Source organism: Emydura macquarii, unplaced genomic scaffold (assembly GCF_026122565.2).
Source record: "Emydura macquarii macquarii isolate MOO-44397 ecotype Brisbane River unplaced genomic scaffold, CSIRO-AGI_Emac_v2 contig_2365, whole genome shotgun sequence".
NCBI lineage: Eukaryota > Metazoa > Chordata > Testudines > Chelidae > Emydura > Emydura macquarii.
In genome coordinates, this window is record NW_027132502.1 from 3,934,216 (window position 1) to 3,961,553 (window position 27,338).

The 27,338-nt window shown below is 43.7% G+C and overlaps 1 protein-coding gene across 3 annotated transcripts in view; it reads left to right on the forward strand.

Moving 5' to 3' along the window:
• The window catches only part of DIS3L2 (DIS3 like 3'-5' exoribonuclease 2), a 261,720-nt gene that overhangs the window by 169,834 nt on the left and 64,548 nt on the right, over positions 1 to 27,338 (forward strand). For all 3 annotated transcript variants that reach the window (XM_067561129.1, XM_067561130.1, XM_067561128.1), the window contains one exon: positions 2,108 to 2,341. In XM_067561129.1, the coding sequence (XP_067417230.1) occupies positions 2,108 to 2,341 (234 nt within the window). The remainder of the gene's footprint in view (positions 1 to 2,107; positions 2,342 to 27,338) is intronic.

A 27,338-nucleotide genomic window follows, 5' to 3' on the forward strand; every position in this document is an offset into this window, starting at 1 on the left:
CGTTACGCAGCCTACAAAACAGTACGCTTGCGTTTATAAAGCACTGCCTGATAGCACCACTATAGGGTAACGGTTTGCCAGCAATTCCCATGTTACCCCTCTCACCACAAATAAACCTACAGTTAATATGTCTGCCATTAAAATGCCTAGAGATTCCCTACATGGGAGTGACTGATTTTTTGTAAGTAAAACAATGTCAGTCCTTTAACCCTTTCAGAAGGCCACTGCCTTTAGAGAATGGACTTTAGTAACAATTAAATGAAATGTGTGTGACATTGAAAAATAGCACTAATTTACTTTTAGAGCTTTTTTTAAGCACTGAAATATAGACTTTTCTGAGTAGTCATTACTCCTCTATTAAAGGGGGAAAGAGCCCAGCATTTTCCCTTGGATATCATTCCTGATTTCTGACACTGGTGCGAGAATGGAGTTTCTTATATTTACATCATGACACCCTGAAGGGTTGGGAGCTTCTGCGATAGCCCTAATGTGTTTTGCATAAGAGTGCAGAGACTTGGAATTCAAAGGCCTGGGTTCAGCAAAACCAAAACACAGTAAGTATATAGAAGAGGAAGGAGGCCTGCTAGAAAGAGACCAGCATGGCAGCAGATCTCACCCATGTGTCAATGACCAAGTAAAAGCAGCACCCCACAACTCAGAATGAGGTGTCAGACTGAACTGAACAGAATGCAGCAAAGCTGAGATCAGACAGAATAGCTTTTAGAATTGGAGGACATCTAATTCTTTAAGCTCTATTCATTCTAATAGCTTCTCTAAAAGGTTATATATATTATATACATATACACACACACCCTCTACAACATCAACTACCCTTCCAAGAACTTTAAATCACAAAACATTACCCTCTAGTTGCTGAAGACTTAGAAAAATATTTCCCGGTGTGCAGGACTCATTTAATAGGAGATAGACCTAGATGCCCAGTGATGTGCAATTCTCCAGTCTGTTGAGTTTATGCTGCATGTATGTATGGTAGTGCACTAAGGAGGTGAATAACATGGGTCCTAGTGGTGGGTAAATCAGTTCAGTCCGTGGTGAATCCTCCGGTTCATGCCCTCCTCTGGCAATGCCCTTGATCCCTCTGCCTTACTGAGACCTGACATTCCTCCTAGAGCGCCTTCCCACTTGAAGAAGCTACTTCCTCCTTGGGTAGTCCTGTTGCTCGACTGCGAGTTTAAGATTGCAGATATATCTGAGCCAGAATTAAAGTGCTCCACTCATTCTCTAAGCGCTTCGGCTTAGTTTTACCCTCAACCTTCTTCTCCAAACTTTGCATCACCCCCTCACCCTTTGATAAATCTGATTCCCTTCTCTCTCTGTCCCAGAGAGCAGGCTCCGCTTTGTCCCTTCACACGGTCTCACTGCTATTAGCAGCTTTGCCACATTGGTATCATGTCTCATCTGAAAATGTCTTTTCCTTTCTGTCTTAATGAATAATTTCAGATTAAATTCCATGTAGACTTATTGTTAAATAGTTTAAAAATCTGGGTGGTTTCTGTCTTAGTTTTTTTAAATTAATTTCAGATGCGCTTACTGGCAACCTTTCTTTGTTGGATCAGAAAGATTGTGGAAACTCATGGATTATTTTTTGTGTTTCTTCGGGCTGAACCCTGGCCTGAGTAATGGGTTTAAGACCAATTGAAAAGAGAGAGATGGAGATTGGTCGGTCTGGACCAGCAGGGGACAAAGGACACCCCCAAGTATTTCTACAGCATAGCCTATAAACATTTGTCTAATATGGAGGTCCCCGCAGGCAGTCTCCTATCTTGATCCAAGCAGGTCTATTAACCTTATAGCACAGTTTATGTTCTTTGTCGGCCACACCCTGTAACAAAGGTGGCTGCAGTCTGCTGCATATTAGATATGAACCTCCAGCTTCTAGTAGGTTTCCAATTAGACTGTCACCTGGGTGAAGATTAGGTGCCTGTGTTTGCGATTCTTCATACCAATCTGCACACAAGCCCCTTCTCTGTTTAATTGGATCTTCTTATTTTTCACATTAGCAAAAAAAAGCATGAACTGGTGTGACGGATGGAAGATTCTTCCTCTTGTGGCTAATGAATTTATTTCCATCTTCTGATTTTTGCAGATCCTTGAGGAATGGTTTGGGCGAACAGTGATCTGTTCCTGCGTGAAGCTGAGCTATGACCATGCACAGAGCATGATTGAAAGCCCTGAGAAGGTGTTTCGGTCAGAAGAACTGCCTCCCATCTCTCCCCAGCATCCGGTAGATGAAATCCACCAAGCTGTCTTGAACCTCCACCGAATCGCCAAGCATCTGCGCAAACAGCGCTTCATTGATGGTGCTCTTCGTTTAGACCAGGTCAGTAACCTTGGCGTCCATAGCAGGCGCTTTACGCTGGCCTGGGGCTTGTCACCCCTCCTCTCAGCCTTTACTTCAGCAAATCCAAGCTGGACTGCCTTGGTCTCTTGATTGGTCTAAAGGAGTGGTGCCCAAACTTTCCCTGTCATGCCCCCTTTACCAGTCATGGAATCTGCCCACCCCCCTCCATAACAGCACAGTAGGCTCAGCAGAGCAGCTTAGGCTGAAGACAGAGCTTGGGGGCTGAACTGGGGATGGGGGAGGAGTTGGGGCTAGAGGCGGAGCTGGCCTGGGGGCAGAGAGCGTATGAGGGCAGAGCTGGGTAGGGGGCAGAGTGGAGCTGTGGCTGGGGGCAGAGCTGGGCTGGTTGGCGCTCCCTCCCCCACCCCTCATGGGGCTGGGTCCCACAGTTGACTCCAAAGGGAAAATCAGACTTGAATAAAAACGTAGGGTTTTGTGGCAAAGTTATTTTTTTATTAACTATAACTACACCAAGCTATGCGGATACAGGGCACCTAATAACCCAGGAAACCAAAAGAAGATAGTTGGGTTGAAATCTACTAGACAAAAGAGACACGGGCAGTGATCACGCTCTGAGAATTCCTCACTGGCTCTTACGGCACATAGAGCTATGGATACAAATCTTATAAATGGAAAGAGATGAGGATGATGTAATAGCTTTGTCCAGGCATTTAGGTGCATGAAGCACATATTTCACTACTCCAAAAAGGGTCATCTCCAAAGCATTATTTCCTGTTATATGTTGTACTTGGAATAATCATATTTTCCAGCAGCACTCATATCAGTTCTCGGGGCAGGGAAAAGAATTAAAATGTTATCTAAGACAGTTTAATTGTGTATACAGTGGATGTGTTTCAATAAAAGAGACGTAAATGACGTGGTTTCTTATCTGTGACAATGTAAGTTGGGCTGTATCAGTTGGGTTACGTGTATTTTCTATTTTGCAAGTAGAATCAGGTATTCTGGGCTCCAGTTCAGAGTGCTGTGGACTTCATTGTTCACAACCGTAGAGCCACCTCTTCAGTGAAACTACCAAAAGTTGCTATACTTCTGAGAACAGAGGGGTTTATCAGTCTGGCAGACAAAGCTCTATGGTTTTACTGTATCTGATCAAAATGAGACTAAAAATATTGTCTGGAAAATAATCCCCCTTCACTCTCTGAACAGCCTCACATGGAAAGTTCATTTTTAACCTTCTCTTTTGGAAAATATCCTTAAATATTTGAGGCTTGTCATTTAATAGATAATAGTGAGGTTTTGTTATGCTCACAAATGAAATCATTTCTTGTCTTCTAAACACTAGGGAATGTACTATAAAGAGCAACCTGCACTGGAAGCAGGATGGACTAGATAAGCTAATAGATGTTAGAGGTGGAAAAGAGCTATGATTACTCTGTGAGCCCTGGGATAGCACATGAAATATACACCAGCTGTGTTATATAGATTCTGTTCTTGCAGAGTTGTGCTGAATAGAAACCGCATGTGCCTGCATCTCTTGAGACCTGTTTTATGACTGTGTAACTGTTAAAGCAGCTTCATTGGATGGTTTAGTTAGGGGAAGAAGATCCTGTCCAGTGGTAACCTTGTGAAAAATTAGTGGCATCTAGTTTTGTTCAGACCTGTAAAATCAGAGCCCAGTTAAAAAGCTGCCGCACAAGACTGCTACCTCTGGAGATGTGGAATCCAAACCTGCTTTAGGGCACAGAAGAGAATTAGTTTGAGCTAATCCTAATACCTAGTGAACATTTACATCCCCAAACTGTTTTATTGCTCCTTGAGTGGAGTGTGAAGGTGAGTATAAAGGGGTGTGTGTGTGTGTGTGTGTGTGTGTGTGTGTATCATGTATGTTATACAGGATAATGTGAATTCATGTAGCTTTTTACTATAACAAAATTATAGTCCCTCTGCTTTTGTTCACATGGCTTTCTTTAGCTACACTGGTATAGTTCTGTAGACGGTCTGATTTCTGGATCTGAGCGAGCAAGCAAGGGTGGGCTTTAACAGGAAGCACACCTTTCTAATCGCAGGACCTCTCTCTGATTTCCTGTTGAGTAATGTAAATCCTGAACAATGGAAGACAAACTACAACAGAGGAAACCAAAAGCAATTAATTATCAGATTAAAGGAAACGATCATCACGCAGCATGAGGGAATGGGGAGCGCATAAACCAAGAAAGTTTAAGATTGCATTGCCAGGGGTTGTTAGGAGTCAGATTATCTTTGTATTCTTTGTTCCAAGGGATTTTTGAGCCCTCTTTCTGTGTGTTAAATTACATTTGGGTTCGCCTTGCTCTCAGTATTGATTGAACAAAGCTTGGGACCTAGTTTCTTTGCCAGTTTCTCTAATGACATCTGTCGCTGTGATGTGCTGTCATAATTCTCGTTAATGTTATGAGGAGGCATCGGACTCTCTTGCTTAGTCAAGGAACTGTGAATCAGAACTTGAGTTCTGCCACTGATTCATTGTGACCTTGGGTTTGGTTTTCACCTTTGTCTCAGCTTATCCATCTGTAAAATGGGAATTATACGCAACTACCTCACAGGGTTGTTGAAACTTAATATTTATTCCCCTACCAAAAACGTAGTTAATTCAGCTAAAGGTGCTTATGAGTATTTCCTCCCCACAGCATAAACTCTAAAGTGTACTGAAAACTCAGCTTCTGCCTCCTATCAGCCCATGCTGTCAGGCTCTGTTGCCCAATTGTTAAATTTTCAAACAGCCACCCTTGTGCTTTCTCCCAGGCTGCCCCACACAGTTGGGAGAAGATACTTGCAAACATCCACAACACAAATTTATTATCTTCTTTTCAAACCCTCCTTAAAACTCTACTTTGCTGTGAAGCTACATAAAACTCACAAGAGTTATGCCATCGGTGTGCCAAGGACACTGCCAGTCACACTGACCAATATTTCCCTGTCTCCCCTGTCTGTGTTCATCTGCTGTGTCTTGTCTTATACTTAGTCTCTGCCCCAAAGAGTTTACAATCTATCTTTTTGTTCCGTGTTTGTACAGTGCCTAGCACAATGGGGTCCTGATCCATGGCAGGGACTCCTAGGCACGTGACTATGATCATATGCATAATAATAGTATCTAAGACAGTATGAATTTCCAGGAATGAACTTGCTACCATCACAGCCCTCAGTAAGTTGGATGGTTCGTTGTGACATTAATAATTCCTGCTTGAACATGGTGGACATATTTTTATGGTCTGGCATAAAAGCAGTGTCTGTTATGCGATGTTGTTTTAATGGTATTTTACATGGAATTATTTTGCTCAGTAGGGGAAGATTGTCATTGGATATCTCTTACTTACTCTGCTGCTGGGTGTTACAGAAATACCCACGAAGGATTAGATAGATCAGACAGATATTCAGGGAGTGTTGAATTGGTAAAGTATCTTTGATTTTATGGATTGTAGATTGACCTTTTAAACAACGTTTGTATGAATCAGAGGAAGATATGAATGTATTTATGTACAAATCTGAGTTGAGAGTGTTAATGAATGGATAAAGTTAATTTATGCTTTGTAGCTATTGCGTGTTTTGTTTCAGGGGCAGAGTTAAGGTTGTTTAGCTGCTGGTCATTGAGAATATCTGTTAAATGAACATATGAATTTGGTGTTAAGGTTGGTGTCTTAGTGCTTTGTTTTGAATTTCTTTTGTTCTGTGATTCGATAGGTTGCCAAGCTCCCAACGAGTGGAAAAACATAGTGCACTCGCGATAATTAAAGCTTTCTGTGCCTGGTGTACAAATTTTTCCCACAGCAGATGTGATTCTTTTACCTGCTCCCTGGCCATAGCAGATCTGTCTCCATAAACAGTAATGTTACCTCTGTATTTGGTGGTGGTTTGACTGCTACTGGAATACTGTGTCCACAATTCAAGAAAGATGTTTGTAAACTGGAGAGCATTCAGAGAAGAGCCACAAGAATGACTAAAGAATTGAAAAATGGGCCTTACAGTGAAAGACTCAAGGAGCTCGATCTATTTAGCTTAGTTTTGGCTAAAACTAACAAGAACATGTAAGAGATCATCAGGTCAAGTCCATCTAGGAGAGGCCTGTTGATAAATGTTCTCCTTTGCTTCAGCTGCTTGGAGATGATCTACAGGGACAAGAAAACTAGCTACAGAAGAGGTCTATGCACATTCAAAAGGAAAATAAGCTAGGGTCATGAGCTGTCTTTATGATCATCATTATAAACAAGTGTCTGTGAGATGGCTAATGGCTTTAGGTGTTCTTCCCTGGAGCTGCTTTCCCTAGCGCACACATCCGTGTGCTTGAAATTCTGTGTTTGACTTGAGTTTATTGTGAAAATAACTAAATCTGCCTTTGCACCTGATTGATTTGTGGACCACGTTCACTGAAAGAGTTTCTCGTGTTTTTGAGCAACAGGTGCTGGGTTTGGGGCATGAGGGCAGAAAGGGAGAAAAATCGTGAAAAATGGAGAAGATAAGAATATTACTCAATTTCAGAATTGAACTACACAAGGAATAGACTAAATTCTGTATTTGTTTACAAACTGCACACTTAGGAAGGATCTCTGCCACTGGCTGATCATATGTGTGAGGTTTGCATTGACCCAGGGTTCTGAAGTGTTTTTGAAAGAAGTTGATGGATTTAAACACTGCATTTCTGCACCTGAACTTTTGCATCACATTGGATAACTTTGGTAGCTGCTTCATTTAACTAAGAAGATGGGACTCCTGAAGCAGGATTAATAACAGTAAAGCAGTGGCATAGCTGTGGGTGCGCCATGGCCCATCCACTTTGAAAGCAGGCCCACCCAATCAGATTTTAAGCAATTCATCCCACGTATTTTATCTGTTTGGCCTGTGACACAAGGCTTTTGCCCACCCATGTCAACTACAGGCTCTGCCAAATAATCAGTTCTGGCTACGCCTCTGCAGTAAAATACTGAGACGTGAGGAAGAGGAATCAAAAGGTGTTACTAAGTGGTGTATGATCTCAAAACAATAGTGTTTCTTCACAAAGAGTGTATCGCAGTCCTCTAAAGTGTTTGGTAAGCTCACAAAATGTATCCAGTTTTTGAAGCGGACAAAACTTTGCTGTCCTGTGGGTTCATCTGTCTGACAATCAGCCTTAATGCTGTGGACACTGTTGAGAAGCTGACACCGCGTGACACTCATGCAAAAAATGAGCAGGTACAAATGGGAAAAGGAAGATGGGCTTTGACATAGTCTGGTATGTTAACAGCAATTAATAGGAATATTTCCAACAGGCGAGGACAGAAACCCATGTTTTTAGATAGAGGCTGCTCCTTATGCTTTATAATTGGAACTCCTAAGACCTGGAGATTAATCACCATCTCCATTCAAATCTTCCCATATAAATGACTGTTGAAAACAATTATAGGAAATGACTTTGTCATACTTCTCTTCTATCTGTCTGATGTGAGCCCTGGAGTTCTCCTCTACTTGCTTTGTGGAGGTAGCATGTGATTTCGGTAAGGTGGCTGTTCTGCCTATGGGGAGATATATGAAATGTATCTAATGTTATTGAACGTAGGGGTAGGAGGTTCTTCCTCTGTTGTTTGATCTGTTGTTTTTCTGGGACAGGAAAGGACTGTAAATATTGTGTAGATGGGTTAATAGTACCTGCCCGTGCTTTCCCCCCCAGCACAGTAGGGACTCTGGTTCTCTTGCCTTCGGTATAGTTTTAGAAAATAATGTGGTTCGATAGCTTACCAGTGCAGTGGTTGGATTTTTCTTTAGAGAACCAAGTCACTGTTCTGCTCACGACTTGCCATTACTCTGTTTTCTCAATGCAGGGATCCTTTGAGAGACAAATACATGACTTCCCTGTAACTATTATTCCATGTTGGCAGTATCCTATGGGTAGCGGAGCCATACTCTCTCTCATATCTCTTGTAAGGAGCTCGGCCTTGCTTGGTATCTTAGGGCAGAAAGGATCTGGCATTTGGCACATAGGACGTGGTGTATGGTACCAAATTCATCCCTGACTTTGGTTACACAGAAGATGAATTCATCCTGGTATGTCTCACTATCAGACTGGCTACTTCCGCTGGCCAGTAGCAAAAGGCGTTTCCATGACTAAGCACTTTAGCAGCCCCAGAGCGTGTGCTGGAGATCATTTGCCTCAATGGTGTGGCGGAGTGTAGGATGCTTCCTTCAGAAAAGCACCAGCAGAGAGACATGGGTAGTTACTTCTACTCACTGTAGTCCTACTAACATAAGGTATGAGCCCTTTGTGAAATAAGGGCTCGGCTGGCGGGCTGATTTTAAGCCATATTCTAAACTCTTCAGCTGGCTGATATAGCACAGCTCCATTTTTAGATTGTGTCATTTAAAGGTGTCAAGAGGATTTGCGGTATAAATGGTCTGGATCACAGCTGAGGCCGTGTGTTAGTCACATGACTCAAGCATCTGGAACAAAATATACCACATGGAAAAACGTATGTGATGTGCTTAACACAGAGTGCCTTGTCCAATCTCCTTAATGATTTAAGCTCTTTCAGGGGGCAGATCTCAAGGTAGTGAGGGTAGAGGATGGTATGTGCAAATATTTGCACTATGTTTTAGTCCTAGTACAAATGCTAAATGGGCTAGATATGAAAGCCTGAAAATGGCTTATAATGAAAATTGTCAAGGTACCCTTCACTAAAGAGGCCATTACAACAAAGGCTATAGTTACACCTACAGTTAAGGTGGTGTAAGAGAAAAGGAAACAAATGCTGATGGTGACTTTCCTCTAATCATTTTATATCACATTTCCACCATTCTCTTCTCCTCTGCCTTCATGTTTGTCTGAAAAGAGATCTCTGATGCCCAGGAGGAGGGCAGCCGGAGTTGTACGCTAACTGGTGGACAGTCAGTTATATTATATTACTCAAGGCAGTCGTGATGAAAGTGGACATTTTTCAGATGAATTTCCTTTTGAGATTTTAGCCTTTCTACCAGCACCACTGAATCCTCTGTTAATGAGCACGCAAGGCCATGAGCATCTGCCATGGGTTATTGCACTTTGCCACCTGTGAGTATTTGAGGAGAGTTTACAGCAGATCTGTTAGAAAAGGAAAAATGACTTCGTTATTTCTGCAGTACCATAGGTGAACACGGTACTTAACGGGCAAATGTGTAATGACAGTCGTTGTCCAGAAGAGTTTACAATCTAGGTCACGCAATCTCTGAACAAAGGGAAGGTCAGTGAAGGAGGAGTATATTACCGTTAATGTTGATTTTCAATGAGTCTTGGAGCACTGGCCTGACATGGATCCCTGGAAAGATAATGGAGGGACTGCTATGGGACTGTATTCATAATTAAAGGACAATAATGTAATTAATACAAGTCAACATGGGTTTATGGAAAATAGAGCTGTCAAACTAACTTGGTATCGGTTTTTTGTTGAGATTACAAGTTTGGTTGATAAAGGCAATAGTGTTGACACAATCTACTTAGACTTCTCTGAGGAATTTGACTTGGTACCACGTAACATTCTGACTAAAAACTAGAATGATACACAATTATCACGGCGCACATTCAATTAATTAAATTTTCGCTAACTGATAGTTCTCAAAATATAATGGTAAAGAGAGCATCATTATCGATGGGGTGTATTTCCGGTGGGGTCTCACAGGGATCTATATACATGTATAAATAGCAAATGAAAGAATGAATTCACACTGCTGTGGGACTTTTGGGTAATGTCGCTCGCTAATTTGGCTCTGGAACCACTGAGATCTGAGCATCACTGCTTTGTATGAGTAGCTTGACAGAGATGGAGTCTTGCTGTGCTCGTGGTAGAGTGCAGCCCTTTCTGTGTTGCTCTTGTGGGGTGAGCTGGGGGGTTCAGCGGATGCTTACTGGACATAGGGATTGATTGTTTTTGCCCCGTACCATGTGTGCAAAAGATGGAGATGATGCTTGAATGCTGAATATAGCCAAGCGCACTGGTAGGTGGTGTTGTGGAGTGTGGTTAGAAGGGAGATTATCGCTTTGGCTGGTTATCTTGAAAGAGGCTTGAGGTGGAAAAGCTGGTTATCTCAGTGGAACAGAAACCAGCTGATTCTTGAGTGAGCCTGTTAACAATGTAGATAAAACAAAAGCCTCAAAAATGTGTGTTTGTGTTGAGGTGTGTGTGGGGTGAATGGCAGGGTAAAATTTTGATTTTTTTTTTTTTTTTTTTTAATGGAGAAACAATCTCTGCTCCGGTGGAGTCCTTTGCCCTCCTATCGGATGTCAGTGTTTTTCTTGCAGAGTTATGTACGGACGTCATCCGAAAGTCTTTTGTTGTTTTAGGTTCCATTTAGCACGTATTTGAGCTGAGACTTGTCAAGGTTTTTTCAGGTATTAATTATAGCTGACAGCATGGCTAATCCATCATTCTTGGTGCATTTTGTCACTGCTTGTTGAGTGATGTAACTTCGAATGCATAGGTGCTGTGTGCATGTGCCATAGGTGAAAACGTAACAGATCCGTGTCAAAGATGGTTTTGTGTCACCTGCCAGTAAATAGAGGGAAAACTAACTGTATAATGACAAAAGGCAACATTTGGAAAAAGATTAAACTTTTCACTCCTGTGATTTTCTAGCTGATAATTTCACTTCCAAAGTCAGGGTGGTAAAACATTTTTTTTTTTAAAGGCTTGTTTGCACGTCTGTAGCTCCTTTCATCTGCTGATCTTGGCGCACTCTACAGATTGCAAGCCTTGGACTTCCTTGTGAAATGAGGGAGGGTTTTTCCCCTTATGTAAAATGGGATGTTGAGGCACAAAGGAATTAATGGTCTGATGTTTCAGAGAGCTGAGCACTTGTAGCTTCCTCACCATTCTGATGAAATCAGGCCATAGGAGTCTTGCCCAAGGTCACGGGGAGTCAGTGGCACAGCTCAGAATAGAACCCTGGGTTTCCGGGTCCCAGGGCACTAACTAGCTGTTGCCTACATTATTTCACTGACGAAGCCCAGCTTCAGCCCATCTTGAAACATGTTTAAAGGCCAAATCTGGATCTTTTGGGATTTCCCTTCTGACAGAACTGCTGCAAGTCATTGAATAGCGTGTTGCTTTTGTCCAGCTATTTGCTGCGGATCTGTCTCAGGCGATCTAAACCCCTTGCTACTCTTACTATATCATCCATGTGCAATGATAAGGGAACATTTTATACCCTGTGAACTCCATTCAGAGTGCAGATTTCACATGGGTGTGTCATTGTTTAAAATGGGAGCGAGAGACATGCCATGTTGTCAGATAGATGCTCCCTCCACTTAGCACTTTGCCTCAAAGATGGGCCAATACCTGATGCCTCAGAAGAAAGGAAACTCCTCCTCCGGAAATGCACCTACTTGTTGTGCCATGCTGTATGTAGAGGAGACAGTCCTTCCTGATCCCCCAGAGACTATCCTTAACCTGATGTGTGAGTTTTTATTACTCCCAAGTTATGAATTTTCGAGGTGATGGAATTCTCTCTCTCTCCTGGAAACCTAAGCACTATTACACTCTCCAGTTTGGCTATATGCTGTTTGAAGCTATATCTCCTTTTATTTGTTCTACATTTACTACCAGTTTAGTCAGTTACGACCCCATATTCTTATATATTAGGATGGAATAAAAAAGATGGACAGTTCAGAAATAAGCGAAGAGTAGTGAAACAGGAGTTCTAGCCTCGAAGTGACCAGATGGAGGCAGTCTGTGGCCTTTTCCAAAAATGTGCTAGGCACTTCACAGACAGCTGGAAGGAGCCACTCTCATGATATGATTCTGCAGCCTTTTAAGTGAGTAATTCCTTTAAGCGCACTTGACGTGTTCCCATCACAGTGCTGTGAAATAGCAAAGACAAACTTGGTGACTCTGTGCTCTTGAAAACTATATTACAGTCTGAATGAAACTTAATGGGTAATTTATAATTTAACTGATCATCAGTATCAGTTAGACCAGGGGCGCGCAAACTTTTCCAGTCGTGGACCCCTCTCCCCCCCACCATTCATGGAATTTATTGCACCCTCCTCCCCGCTCCATTGCCACCCTGACTTCTGTGCTGCTGCTGGCAGCAGGACTGCTTTCAGAGCTGGGTGGCCAGAGAGCGGCAGCTGCAAGCCGGGGCAATGCCCACTCTCTTTTTATCCCACTCCAGCTAGAACAGCGGCGGGACCTGTGGGATCTCAGTTTCTTCACGCCTCCCCACAGAATCTCTTGTGCCCCCCGCTTTCCCTGGGGACTGCATCCCCCACTTTGCACACTGCTGTGGCAGGTCACTGTGTGGGGTCAGATGACTAGATCACTGCTATCCCCATCTTGCACGCTGGGAAGCTGCAAAGATGCAACTTGATCATGGTCACCCAGGGTCTCTGATGCTAGAACTCAGTGGTGAAATCCTGGCTCCACTGACGTCTATGGGAGCTTTCCCATTGACTTCAGTGTGGCCAGAATTTCACCCTGTATCTCCCGATTCCTAATTCTGTGCTTTAATCACAAGACCATCCTTCATTTCTCTGAGATATCTGCATTAATCCAGCTAGCATTTAGCTCCTTGTTATCACGTTTTGGTGGAATCTGGCCCGCAATACTGAGAAATGAAATGCTTAAATGACTAAAATAGGACTTTAAAAATGCAATTTAGTAAATTATTGCTCTGTCAGCGACGCGTTTAGCAGGTACAGAAGGCAGAATGAAATAAACCAGGGTTTGGCATTAGGGAAAATGAGTCACTTTTTCTGTTGCATCATCTATAAACTTTTTTCCCTTTTCATGTATGTATGGTTGAAATTACTTGGAGGGTTTTGTTTTTTTTCACTTCAACTCTCTACTTTTTATTATTTTCGAACACTGCTGAAACAGTACTGTCTTCACATTGCCTTGATGTTTCGTTGTTTTTGTAAATATGCCATTCATTGAGCAATATGTAGCTAATTAAACTAGCTGGCAAGTCTGATTGCGTCTTGAATAGGAGGTGAGTTTGTTGTGGGATCCGTTCCTCCTACCAGGCAGAGGGGTGGTCAAACAGAGATCATTATAAGGAGTGGTTTGGAGTCTTTGTGCTCTAAGGTGACACATTTTTAAGTCCTTAAATAAGCATTCTTCTGTGTTTATTTAAATCAAAATAAACTAAAAATCATATGGTACAATTGTGTGCTGAGCTGGCTCACGGGACCTTTCTTTGTGTTTTTTGTTTTAAGGAGATACATTATCCATGCATGCCTCTGTCCAGTTTATAGGAGTGGGTGATACACGGATGCACACCACAATGGACCACTTCACAGCACCAAGCTAACTGTTCTTTTCTTTTGCTATTCTTCTGTTTGTTCCCAGTTTAAGCTATTGCAACTTCTCAGCTTCTCCACGCTGGAGAAAAGATCGATTCATTTGAGGATGTTTTAAGCCTTCCTTTTATTTAAGCTGTACTCTGCCGGTCACGTTGCTTAGCAGGTTTGGCAGAAGGGCCTGCTCTGGCTGCGTTGTTTGTGGCTACCACCTTTTGTATGTAGAAGTAAAGAGTTCAGTATGCTCCTTCCCAGCTGTGTGTGTCGTGCCGTAGAGTAAAACTGAAATGCAAGTCACTAGTGTTTCCTGAGATCATCCTCAGTTAGAGGAAGTTTCTGCTACCGCAGTGTCTCTGTGCTTTGGGAAAGCAGGGTAAAGTGTAAGAAGGATGACAGTAAATACCGAGAGTGTCGCCAGAGGTAAACACGGTATGTAAATGGGATATCTGTCACTGTAAAGTGTATTCAGCAGAGCCAGATACCTGAAGCAATGGTTTTCAACACGACAAAACTGACAAGATGATGTATAGGCAGCTTTTTTTTTTAGTGAGGAAGAGATCCGACAGTGATGTTCAGCTCTAAAGAGCTGGCCACATACCTACATCCTTCACCTTAGTGAGAAACAGCTGCTCCTTGGTTGCTGTCCCTCCTCGCTTACAATTTTGAAGCTATTGTCTCATGTAGAACATTAAAGAAAATAAGTGAACTTTTCCTTCTGTAGTCTGGTCCTCGTGGGCCAGAAAGACCTAGCTATTGGGCAGCGGAGCAACGCAATCTAAACTTACCCCCTTCAATCAAACTATCCACAGAAACCTTCATCTTGCAGCTGAATCCTTCCCTTTGGCGCATTTCTTGGATTGATGTTGAATAGTACCCCTCACAGGCAGGCCTGGTTTTATCCATGCTGTGATTGTTCACTAGGCCTGCAGCTGGCTTCATGCCCAACACAGAGAATTAGCATTTTGTACAAATAGCCACTGTAGTAGCCTTCGTTCTTCTGCAAAATGCTAGAATAGGGTAAAGACTTAAGGCAGGCCAAGAATTAGGTGCTAGCAACAAGTGCTTGCCTAAACTTCATGAATTTTCGGCCAGTCAACCGGACTAAAGGTTGTTTACTCTTCAGAAAGACTCCGAAGGAGATTCCAAAAACCATTATAGCAAAACCCCATTAATGCTAACCTGCCTTGCGTTGCCGGTGTTCCCATTATAACCCTCTGCCTGGTTTTCAGATGTGCTGAGCACTGTGGCAGTTCTGTTGAAGTCAATGTGTTCTGCAAGTGCTCTTGGCCCCTTATTTGTAAGAGGGTAAAAGCCTCCCACTAGACTGAAGATGGTCCCGGTGCATGCTCAGTGTTGCCTATGGTTTTCGGTAGAATGTCCTGTACTATATTATTTGATGCACATAATTATGCTGGAATTATGACATGGAAGTTAGAGATGGGAAAGGGACTTACTTACCTTTTCCCCGTCACCAGTAGGAACCAGGGCAGGTTTGTTCCCTACAATGTATTTGTGAGTGTGTTGTCACTAAATCTTTGGGTCTGCTCGGGCCCATACAGAGATGAGCTATGTGCCCCCTGGGGTTATCTCAGTGAGTTTCACCCAAGCAAGGAGCAGCAGTGTGTAGATGTGGAGTATGTGTGGGAAGGTTGCTTCAGAGTCTATCCCTGCTATGCACCTGATTAGTCACTCTCTAGAGTTTTCAACATTTAAAAATAGAGCCTGCAGAGACGTTGCAAGGAGCTCTGCGGTGTGCTCCGCAGTACACTGGGGTATAGTTCAGTAGACTAAAGAGCTTCATCTGGTTACATACAAGTCATGCAAAATGACTCAGGTGATTATCTTTAATCTCATCATCAGGTGTTTCTTTTCATTATAGTCAACAAGATAACCTGCTGGTCATTGCCTTTATTGTAATTGGGTTTTACTTTAAAGAGCTGAAGTGTCACTTGCTGTGAAGAAATCCTGGGGAGTGAGATGCCCCCTAGTGCAGACGTGCTGGCATAGCTCTGCTCTGCCATAGCCCGCTATCTGTCTCTCTGCTCCATAGGTTGATAGCTCCTGTTGCGTGGGTAGATGGCTGTGAAATAGCTGAAACTGGCGAATTCTAGTAGGGGCCTTTAGTCTTCTGTTTTAAATGGGAAAATCAGCTCGGGGCTCAGTCTGTGGAAAGCAGCATGAGGGTTGATTTTGGAGGAGAAAAAGAAAAAGCCCTTTAGAAAAGCAATTTTCTTCTCCTTTCTGTGAGCAGGGCTTCCAAGTAAACTCGGTATATTCTACAGCACAGTCAACAGGACTGGAAAAAATTCTCCAGTGCAGTAACATGGTGGCTGTGGTAAACATGAACCGAGGCCTTTGGAAGTAGCTAATGGCATCCCCCCAAAAAAGTCTCCTTTCTCCCACCGGGGCTGTGCCAGCAGCAAGCACTTCCAGCCCTGGCTTCGAGTGGAGGAAAGCATCATTTGGCTCTCTTTGGATTTCATTACTCTTCCTCCACTCCCTCCCTCCGTGCAGCAAAAGCCTTTCCAGTTGCAAAGAAGTGAATTAACTCCCAAGCCTTTTGAAGCCCTTCATGTCAGTGATAGATGACGCAGTTTTCTATAACTTCAAAGGAGAAAATTCTGCTCGTGAATGCAGGCCAGAGGAGTTGAAAAGTCCAAGCGGAACAGAGTAGCACGTGGTGTGACCCAGCTGTCAAGTGGGGCACCCTGGAGACTACCCCTGCTGGTGCCATGGAAAGGCAGGAACAATACCACGCTCAGTAAATTGAGTATCCTGAATGCCCATTTTTTGTCCGATTTTCAATGGACTTGGGCACATCACTTAACATATAGCAGCCATTTGTGCTGGATTCACAGAGCCTGAAAGACTTTAAAAGGGTGCTCTCTGCCCTGCACAATGGGGATTTAGCACACTGGCATTTTGGAGCTATCGCTTCAGGCGTCCATAGCTAATCATATTAAAGGTGACCTCTTGGGCAGCACTTTCCGTTGTTGCCATGTTTTGTCCAGCGCTTGAGTGATGTTGTGCATTGGAACCTATTCATGCATTAGTTAATTTAATCACCAGACTTTAACCCCCTTTCCCGGTCTACACTTTCAGAATTTATTAGCTCCCTTCTAACTCCTCGGGCATTGTTTCTGTCTCCTTCGTAAGCCAAGGCAGGATCCTGGGAGATGAGATATTGGTTGTGTTTATTTTGAGGGTGCATTTAAAAAATCAGAGGAGCTGATTAATGCTGTGTTGGTAGGACCAGGTTGTTTCTGCTCTCTTGGGAGTGTTGTCTTGAGTGTCATGCCATGGAGAAATTAGGGATTGGGCTCGAGGGTTTTAAAAAACCAAAACACCGTGGATGGAAAAATGATGGAGAAGCTGTACATCTCCTGTAATGTATTTTTAAAATAAATAACTAATTTTGAGAGCTTGACTGTCTCTGTAAAGTGTTGTGTTGGCTACTGCCCTTTAAAACATGTCCCTTAACAGGGACAACTCCAAATCAAGGTCTGACCAGAGGGGGAAAATCATCCAGTTCCTCCAAACCCATAAAATTGGAAGGTTTGAATAAGGCAAGCTCTCTGTGAAAAAGAGAAGGCTGTGCTGCAGCTGTCATGGTCTACAAAAGTCAGGCATCTATAGGGAAAGATGCTTTTTGGAATCTACAGTGGGGATTATTTCTACAGATATCTCCAAGTAATGTTTTCATCACTGCCCCAGTGGATTTCACCGCATGGGGGGATGTATGTTTAAAAACAGGAATTTGAAATTTCAATTATCCTGTGACTTTCTTTGGGAGTGGGTGGGGGTCAGAGCAGGGAAGGGTATGATCTGATTTGATGATGTTACATGATCAGGTTGCTAGTATACTGTGCTCCCAAAGGGAGGAAACCTTTTAATTTTCTTACACTTGCTGAGGCAAACTGTTTAATACGTACCTCGTGCTTTGGTTCAGTTTTTAGATTCCCAGTCTCCTCCTACAATATGCTTTTACCCACAACTCTAAATAGCAGAATAAATCCCTGAGGTCTTCGGAACGTGGTTTGTACACATCTGAGCTTCCTGATTTTGTGTGTGTGTGGTGGTTTAGATTTAGTAGGCAGAAGCATATTGACACACAAGTTCATAGATTAGGGACTGGTTATAAAAATACTGTTTTACATTTTATGTATCTTCGCTTTGCAAACCGTAACCACAGCTACTGAACATAAACCATGTCAAGCCCCTTACATATGTTAAATAACAGTGTCAAATGAAGAGTTATAATAGCCTGTTGTGCAGTAATGCTGGAAGAACCTCACTGACCGTACCCCACACACTACAATCCCATGATTGACAGTGGCTCTGCGAGTTCAGACATCGTTTTGGCCATATAAAAATATCTGACTTGTTTTTATTGCTGAAGGATCCCAGAGCCCCTTTCAAACATGTACATATAGAAATTGCTTCCTTGCTAACGTGCAGCCCCTTGTAGAATGGAGCACTGAGGCCAGTCTGGCATGTGGTGTACAGCATGCTGTTAGAGCAGTGTGGGAGGGGGAAATTTGACCCAGCACATTGGACCTCCTCCTGTAATCTTGTGAAAAGCATTATGTCATCTGTAATCAGACAGAGAAGACAGGTCCTCACAGTTCATAGCAACCCCATGTACTAAGCTGCAGAGTATTCAAAATATCGATCTGGGAAGGATGAAAGGTTGAGTAAGCCATGCTGGAATCTGGACTTCGTGGCTCCAGGGACCTTAGAAATTTCACACCACACTCCCCAGTGTCTGTAAAGGAATGGGATGGAATTTAAACAAAAATTAGTATGTTTATAAATAGGGTGTATTAGGATCTGCATATTTTCAACTGCAGTTTAATGGTCAGCAAAAATAATTTAGAAAGACTGTTGTGATTGTTTTTGTTACCTGGCCAGAGCCCTTATCATGTCAGCACAGGTACTGTCCCTGTTTTAATGTATTCATCTCTTGGGTGGAAAGTAATGAGCTTTGATCTGTCTTCAGATGTAACTCCACAAATATCCCTAAGGCATGAGACAATGCCTGGATCCTGAACTAATCTGTGCTCCTGAGTTCTGCAAGCTTCATTACCAGCTTAGCAAGGGAAAACAGTTAATATGAATAAACCTAAGAAAATAGGATTTGCCATATTTGATGAGATCATAGGTCCATTCAGGCCCTGTATCCTCCCTGCAACAGTGGTTAATAATGGGCACATTAGGGAGAGACCAAAAATGTTCATAATCTGTGGTTAAAGTAGGGGCTTGATTTAAACCCTTTAATGTATAAAACCTGCATATCCCGTTCATCTAGGCCCATGCAAAATAAATATTCCGATTATAATCATGTCAAATAATAGGGACAGCAAAGTCCACCCCTATCCAGCCACACACAATGCACGGAAAAATCTAGACCTGTCCAGCTCCACCCATTACCTGCAAAAACTGTAATAGAGGAGGCTTGCGTGAGGCTCTTAAAGTGCCTCCCCACACATAATTTGACATAGATTAAAAGTAAAATCAATCACTCCGATTACGTTTTATCATTTAGCAGCAACAGTGTCGTGCAAGATGCAGTACAGACTGGCAAGAAAGCGAATTCCTTTCCCTGCCCTGAAGATCAGGGAATGTTTTTTAAACAAAAGCGAGTGGACAGGATCTAAGAAAGTGTGCAGTGTGTGTAGTGTACTGATGAGCAGTGAAATTTGACATGCATCTCATTAGTGCCCCACTTTGTGGCATTTCCTCGGGATGCTTTGCTTTTATTGTAAAATATTTTAACTTCGTTGGCTGGTATCCTAGTCCCCAAAGGAGTAGGTGGAAAAAGGTTCACTGAGCGATTTGGTAACATATTGTTACAAGTAACACCTACATTGCCTATAAAATACCTTAGTTAAATAAAACATTTGCCCCCTCTATCTTCTGGTGTGTTTGTTTTGTGCAGTGCTTTGTGTGTGGTTGGCTTCACTGTTTTCCTCTGTATACTCAGTCCAGTTTCCCCTGTTGTTTGTGTGGGCGTTTCACACAGCAACAGGAGAGAGGAAAGATGCTTAACTAGAAAAATGTGATTTGTAAAACTACAAGAATGTACAGGAGGACTCTGGGCAGAAGCAATACCAGGAACTAGTTAAAACTCCTTTTAGACGGTGATTAGATTTCAAGTTGACATTGCCCCTTTGTCCACGTGTATGAATCTCTGTAGCCTGTAACTTCTTGGGTCAGGTCCAAAGACACAGGATGTGATGGTGACACCTGAAATGATTGGATGATGCAAAACAAATAAAATCCAAGGCTAATGGTGCTATTTTAGCCATTTTTAGCAGCAGTGAGTAAGAAGGAACCTTTCCTTCACTGAAGGTATCAAGGCTTTGAATACAAGTTTGTGAATGAAAAGGAAATGAACTTTTAAAATCAAAACTTCATTCTGTGATTTATCAGTTCTAAATCCTGTCTCCACATCATAAAGGAAGGAGTTGGCCTGACCTTGATGTGGGGATTTTTTCTGTAGGATGCTTACAACCTGTCATTTTACAAACAGACACTTCTGAGTGCCTTTGTCCTGCTAAGAAGTGTCTAGTTGATTACTGGTTTGGTCAGTTATTCATCCCTTTCTGTTCCTGCTTTTTATTTTGGCTGATGGTCTCAGGGTCACAAAGGTTTCGGTGGTAGGTGGCTTTATTTATGTGGGGTTGGGAACTAGAGAGAATAGTTGCAAATGCCCTCTCCTCCAAACCACTCTCTGAGGAGCTGGTAGCAAGCACTGGCTCACCATACTGCTTCTGCCCATGCTTCGCAGGGGTAAGCAGCGCTGCCGCAGAAAAGCCGTACTGTGAGCACAGAGGCAGAAATAACTGTTTCATGTTCCTCCCTGTGAATTTAAACTAGAAATGTAGGTGAATGGTACTGGTGAGGCCTCATTTGGAGTATTGTGTCCAGTTTTGGGCCCCCCACTACAGAAAGGATGTGGACAAACTGGAAAGAGTCCAGCGGAGGGGAACGAAAATGATTTAGGGGGCTGGAGCACAGGACTTGTGAAGAGAGGCTGAGGGAACTGGGCTTGTTTAGTTTGCAGAGGAGAAGAGTGAGGGGGGATTTGATAGCAGCCTTTAACTACCTGAAAGGGGGTTCCAGGGAGGATGGGGCTAGGCTGTTCTCAGTGGTGGCAGATGACAGAACTAGGAGCAACGGTCTGAAGTTGCAGTTGGAGGGGTGGGGAAGGGTCTAGGTTGGATATTAGGAAAAAGTTTTTCACTAGGAGGGCGGTGAAGCACTGGAATGGGTTATCTAGGGAGGTGGTGGAATCTCCATCCTTAAAGACTTTTACGGTGTGGCTTGACAAAGCCCCAGCTGGGATGATTTAGTTTGGGTTGGTCCTGCTTGATTTAGTTTGGGTTGATTTAGTTGGGGTTGGTCCTTCTTGGACTAGGATGACCTCCTGAGGTCCCTTCCAGCCCTCATCTTCTATGACTGGGAAGGACTGAAAACCTGGGTCGGGCGGGTGTCTCCTGCTTGAAGAGGCAAAAGGGCAAACATGTCAGGCCTACCTAAACTAGTGGGAACAGCAGAGCTGTAATTAAATGCTGAAATTGATCAGGTGGGCCCCCTTTCCTTAAGACAAAAAGAAGTGCCCAGTAAAGACCAAATGAACTTTCCTGTGCTAGGATCCTTTGATCACTTTCTTATTAGACACGTTCTGACCTTCTCTCATTGGCTTCAGAAAGAGGGATGATCTGAGCGAAGCAGAATTTCTGTTAGAGATCTCTCTCCTGAAATTTCTAGCCTTAGTGAGAATAGAAGAGCACTCTGGAGAGGAGATGCATCGGATTCAGTGGAAGTTTCTTTAAGTGAAAACACAGCTGTGAGGTTTACAGACTGCACTTCTATTAGGGATGGTTCAGTCTGACCGGCCAGCATCACTACAAACTTTCCAGCTCTAATGAATTGAGAAATCCATTCTGAACAAGATTGAGTTTGATGGCCTTGTGTGTAGGCAGATGGATGTATTTTTAAAGGACCAGGTGCCAGAAAGCGCCACGATTACGTTACTGGAGCAAGGCTCATTTTTTGTGGTTTTAAAAGTGGAGTGTCAGGATTTCAGGGCTTTTTTTCAGGTCAAAACTGAAGCTTGGGCGGGGCGTAGAAACCTGCTTGTTCACTAAGTTTGTTCTTAAAAAGCTCTCTAGAGCTGGTCCTAGAATGAGAAACCTTTGTTCCTAGAGAGAGGTTCAGTAGCAGTTCTTGGACTTACTTGATAACAGGGTAAAACTGAAGTCACCTCTTTCTTGTAGATAAAAGCAAGGCACGGGGAAGGCTATACAGCGGTAACGCTAGCAGAATTGAACACGTGCCAAAACGCTAAATCCTTCAGGAAACTCTGTTCTGTTATTTTCATACAACCTTCAAATCAGGGCTTCTCATCAGTGATGTTTCTGCTAATTTCGGACCACATTCTGCCCCTCGTATTCCTGCTGAGTGGAATCTTGCTACCTGGGCATTCCCACTGATTTCAGTGGAGAACTAAGGGTGGCAGACTCGGATCCTTAAATTGCCCCAGAACTGGGAAATTGGAAACGTTTGACCTGCTTATTTAGGCTGGATTGATAATACGTCTCTGGCGTGGTGCATGCATCTGAAAAACCTCCTCTCGCTGTCAGATGACAGAGGGTCTCTGGTGAGAGCCAAGGACTGGGAACGAAGAGGATCCAAGCCAAACCATTTACTCGAGGGGCGCACACATTTGCCCAGTCAAGGCAGTGTAGGTACTGGCAAAGCTTCAGAAGCCAGAAGGCTGCTCCTAACACTTCATTCTGATTTGAGCTGCCTGGCTTTATTACATGCCTGGGCTTGTAATTGCTACAAGTCTAAACCTTTCGATTAAAAATGGGGACAGCTGCTGGCTGAATTGCTGTGTTTTTTAGGAGTCTGAGGGTCTTTGGGCCAGGGACAAAGGGAAAGCCCCCTGGCTTGGGATAGGGCAGCCCAAATTATGTCCTTCCTGCAAAGACCCTTACGGGTTTTCAGTGGCACAGAGCCACCAGACCTCAAGGGCTCCTACACCTTCAACGGCCCCTCGCCTGCCTGCGGCCCACCCCGGCCTCCAGCAGGAGGCAGGCAGTGTGGAGCTGGCAAATGCAGCCCCGAGGCTCCCACAATGGATCTGCCGCACTTTGGGAATTCCCTGGGGATTCTTTTCCCCCTCTTTGCACCAGTATTTACTTGGTGCAAAAGGACCACAGCACAGGAGCGAATTCCCCTGTCTCAGCAAATTGGAATGAGGACAGGAACCTGGCTGAAAATGGGAGCTGAAATCCCCCTTCCTCCTGAACTGGGCTTTGTTTCTGTCAGGCTCTGCTGAGCACAGTAGAGGGAGTGAGCCATATGGGGTGGCATGAACAGATGAGTTACGCCGCCCTTTATTAAACATCTCTATTATCGCAGCACGCAAATGCCCCCCAGTCAGGCCTGAGCTTTGTACCGAAGCAGACAGAAGTGTCTCTGCCCAGGATGCAAGCTGCGAGTGATGGCTGTCTGGGTGGGCAGTAGAAAACTAGAAGTCATTGGTCCAAGAGAAAATGCCCTGCCCTTTCTGTGGCTAGAGGACAGAGAAATCAGGGGGACCAGGTGAGAGCTGGGACCATGGAGTTATAAAATTATAGTAAAACCTAGCTCTTGTTGTATAAGCTTTTTAGCCGTGGATCTCAAAGCACTTTGCAAAGGAGAGTAAGTCTCATTTTCCCAGTTTCACAGATAAAGCAGCTGAAGGGCAGGGAGGGAAGTGACTTCCCTGAGAACAATAGCAGAGCCAGGAATAGAACTCAGGTCTCCTTAGTCCCAGTCCAGCGCCCTATCCACTGGGCAACACTGCCTCTTGTTGAAATCCAGAGCTCTCTTCTTGTCTCTGCCCTGACTTATCTTCCTCCTGTCATTTGTAAGTTGTATAATCCTTGCCTGCCTGGAACGTGTATGGAGGCTTTAATTGTTGGTAAGGTGTGTTGTGATCTTCTGATGGAAGGCAGTGCAGAAGTCGGAGAGCATTCCTGTTCTCGACTGACTATTTACCTCTCCAGGATTAAGCTATACAGAAACAGAGAGCAGGTGCGTGTGTACTGATCTAGGGAGCTGTGATTTGTGCAAGTGGGTCTGGCGGAACTGCAGTGGGCTAGATATTCTGAATGAAGATGTTTGAGCTTAGGTGGTTCAGTATCTGTGTCTGTCTGTGTCTCTCTCAGTCTACATCCTGCCCTTGCGGGAGAATGAAATTGATCAGATAGCCCTCATCCGTCTCTGGCTTCTGTCTCAGTAATGCCACATGCCAGCTCCCTTTCCCCTGGAATTCACCTACATAGCACGACGAGTCCTTTGTGTGGAAAAGGAGGAGCTGGACAGGATTCTTCATTGGTCCGTGGATTTCAAGGGTGTGCTAGCTGAAAGGGGCAATTTAAGCCAGGTCGCACAAGAATACAGATGGGTGAGACATTTGCTAATGCTCTCCTCCTTCCCCCATTGAGCCTGAAAGCATGTGATAAAACCAGGTGATTGCAAATGCATAATCTAGAAATCGCCTGCTCTGATGGGGTCTTGGTCACCAGGGTCATTCTGCACTTGTATTTCTGTAGGAAACACGCCCCCAGGCACAAAGTCAGCATGCTTTTAGTTTGGGATGGGTGGCCTTGCCGTCTTTTGTCTTCCCGTTTGTTCATCGGTTGCACTGCAAGTCTCTGGATTCTGCTGAGGATTAGGGTGTGGGAAGGAGATTCAAAATCCTGCAGCTATTTGAGCAGTGCTGTCAAATGGATAGAGTGAGGGTTGTGCCCGAGGGGGCATAGCAACGGTACGTTTGGGTTTTATAGGTTCTTACGTATCTGGAAGTCTGTGGATGTCTAGTGACATCTCTGCAGTTGTAGAGCAAATCAGCTGGGATGAATGATAATGCAGAGAATCTGCTCAGGGACATCTACTGTACTAGTACATCCCCCCTTCAGTTAATCAATAGAATTCTTTCTATTTAATGAATGGGTTTTGGGGAGGCGATGAATGGAGAAGATGATTATGTAGGACAAAATAGTAAGGATTGTATTGTCTGGTGGTCAGAGATCTGCATAGGGGCTAAGAGAAAGGAGTGTGAATTTTATTTCCAACTCCGCCACTGCCTCTCAGTGTAATTGGGCAAGTCACTTAACCTTTGTGCCTCCGTTTACTAGTCTGAGAAGTAGGTATACTAATACTCTGTTGATTTTGTGAGATGATGTTGTGTGTCTTCTGAATTATATATGTAAGCAGAGGTATAAAAAGTCCAACTCTGCTCTAAAATAAGCCCTCTCCCAGATTGCTGGCTATTTAACTCTGACAGCCTGTGTCTGAGCCTGCCTGGGCAAACGTGGTCCATGCAGCTGATTCTCTGAAGCATGCATTCGTAAGCACCTGTGGACTTGCTGTCGGGTTGCGATGAGCAAATCTAAAGAAGTACCGGTGGGATTTTCAGAAGCACCTACGTGACTTGGAAGCACAAAATCCCCCTGGAAGTCGATGGGACTGTCCCATAGGATATCCCACTAAAAGTCAGTGGACTTGTGCTCCTGCTTCGTGTTATGGATGTCTTTTCAAAATGGTTTAAATGGAGAAGGAATCTCCGTAACACAGCATTACAAATCCTTAGGAGCAGCATATTAAATGGAGAAGGAATCTCCGTAACACAGCATTACAAATCCTTAGGAGCAGCATATTAAAGGCCACCAAGGCTAGACTTAAAAAGTCTGTGCACGAGACAGTTTGTATCCCACAATGCTCAGCTGCTGCTTCTCGCCCTGCTGAATCTCTTGGCTTTTCTCCATTCTGATTTTTGCTCTCTGTCCACTCCTGCTCTCCCCACAAACACCAGCATTTAGCCAGTCTAGTTTAAACGCTCTGCACACACAACTGCTTGTCAAGGGCTCGGTCAGAGCATTATTGCTACAGATGCAGAAGCAAAACAAGGCCCTTTGTGACCAACTGGAAAATGCAAAGAGCAGCCCAGCCCTTATCCTCTCTCTCTAGCCTCTGACAAGCTGCAGGATGCTCCTTGTTTGGCTACTGCTGCATTCTAGCCTTTAGCAAGCCACTACTGCAACAGATCAATAGAGGATCTGTTCCCATTCCACACCTGCTTTAGCATGCATCTGCCATCCACTGTTATGGTTATGGAGTGAGTTGTGGCTACCTGGGCATTTCTTTCAAGTGACCTGCACTCCTCTGAGTGGAATCCCGCAATCCATCCCACTTCTGTCTCATTACAACACCTCTTGTTTTCTAACCGTATCGCCTCCGGCAGGTCCAGCTGGTGTGGCTGCTGTTACAGAACCCTCTCTGGGAGCTGTGACCAGCTGGTAAATGCAGGGACAGGGAACAGCTTCTTCAAAACAGTATATCGTTTGTTTATCCATAGGAACACCAGAAGCAGAGAGAGAGAAGCTAAACTTAACAAAAGCCTAAATCCATCTTGTCTGTCTTAAACTGAATCTTTCCTTGCCAGTTTAAGTAGGTTCCACGTGACCCAGCACCCCCAAACATTGGGGTGCACCTCTGCCACTGCTGCCTCTGACTGTCTAGGGGGGTTTACTCTCCCGTACCTGGTAGCTCAATTGCTGCTGGCTTTCCCCTGGAGTGAACAGAAATTTGTTTCTCTTCCCAAACTCTTTTCTTCCTTCCTTGTCTCCTTGAGTGGAGCTCGTTCCCAGCAGCGAGCCTTACTGGAGACACGAAGGCTAGTTGTGCAGAACTAGAGATGCTGATTTAGCTTACCGAAATTGTGACCGGGTAAAATGTGAGCACTGCGGGTAGCTTATTTCTAATGGCTGTAGATCCAAGACAGACATGAACAGACTTCATTATAATGTCAATTGGTGCCCGTTGGAATTGGTTTGTCAAGGCTAATTGAAATCATACATACCGTTTTGCACCTTCCTTGCTATAGTCTCACAATACAAATCTGAAATTTGATTTACTGCCACTTTTCCAGAATCTCCAGAGCTTCTGTGGAGCTGTGACCAAGGATAATTAGGGCTAGGGATGTGGATTCCCCAAGTTTATGGATGTGGATTTCCTGAGTCAGGGCAAATGTTCTACAAAGACAGGAAAGCTTTGGTTAAACATGCACAATTGAAAATAAAACCTATTTCTCTTAGGGCAGCTCCAAACTCCATGCTCAGTCCACTACACTCTAGTTGTTTCGCAGATGGGTCTTAGAAATCCGGTGTTCGTAGAGAAGTAGCTACATACAGGAAACTGGAGTCAGTATGTGGTCTGCTATATGGCACATGGCACTTATTACATGGATTGACGCAAAATAAGGATGTGTTTATTTACCTGGAGTCCAAGGAGTATGCAAGGGATAGCTGTGTGCATAGTAAATAACTAGAGAGTATATTTCAGTCACCTGGCATGAAACTCCAAGCCATGCAGCAGTTGAGGTGGTTCAGATCTCAGCCTTGTGCTTAATTCTCTATTCAGTAACAGTGATGACTAAATTTCCAGCAGCTTTAGTTTTATTTGTGTAAGCACACACTATATTTCTTTGTATTCATTATCCCATGGAGAAGGAAAAATCTGTACAACAGCTAATGGTCCAGAACATTGGTTGTATTAACAGCCTACTGGTAAAAAATGTTTTAATACAGCGTTTTCTCCCTAACTAGGCATTAATTTTCATTAGCAATTTCCTTGGAGATCATAAGCCAGAGGAATTTGTAAATAAATATAGTGGCTTAGCATTTC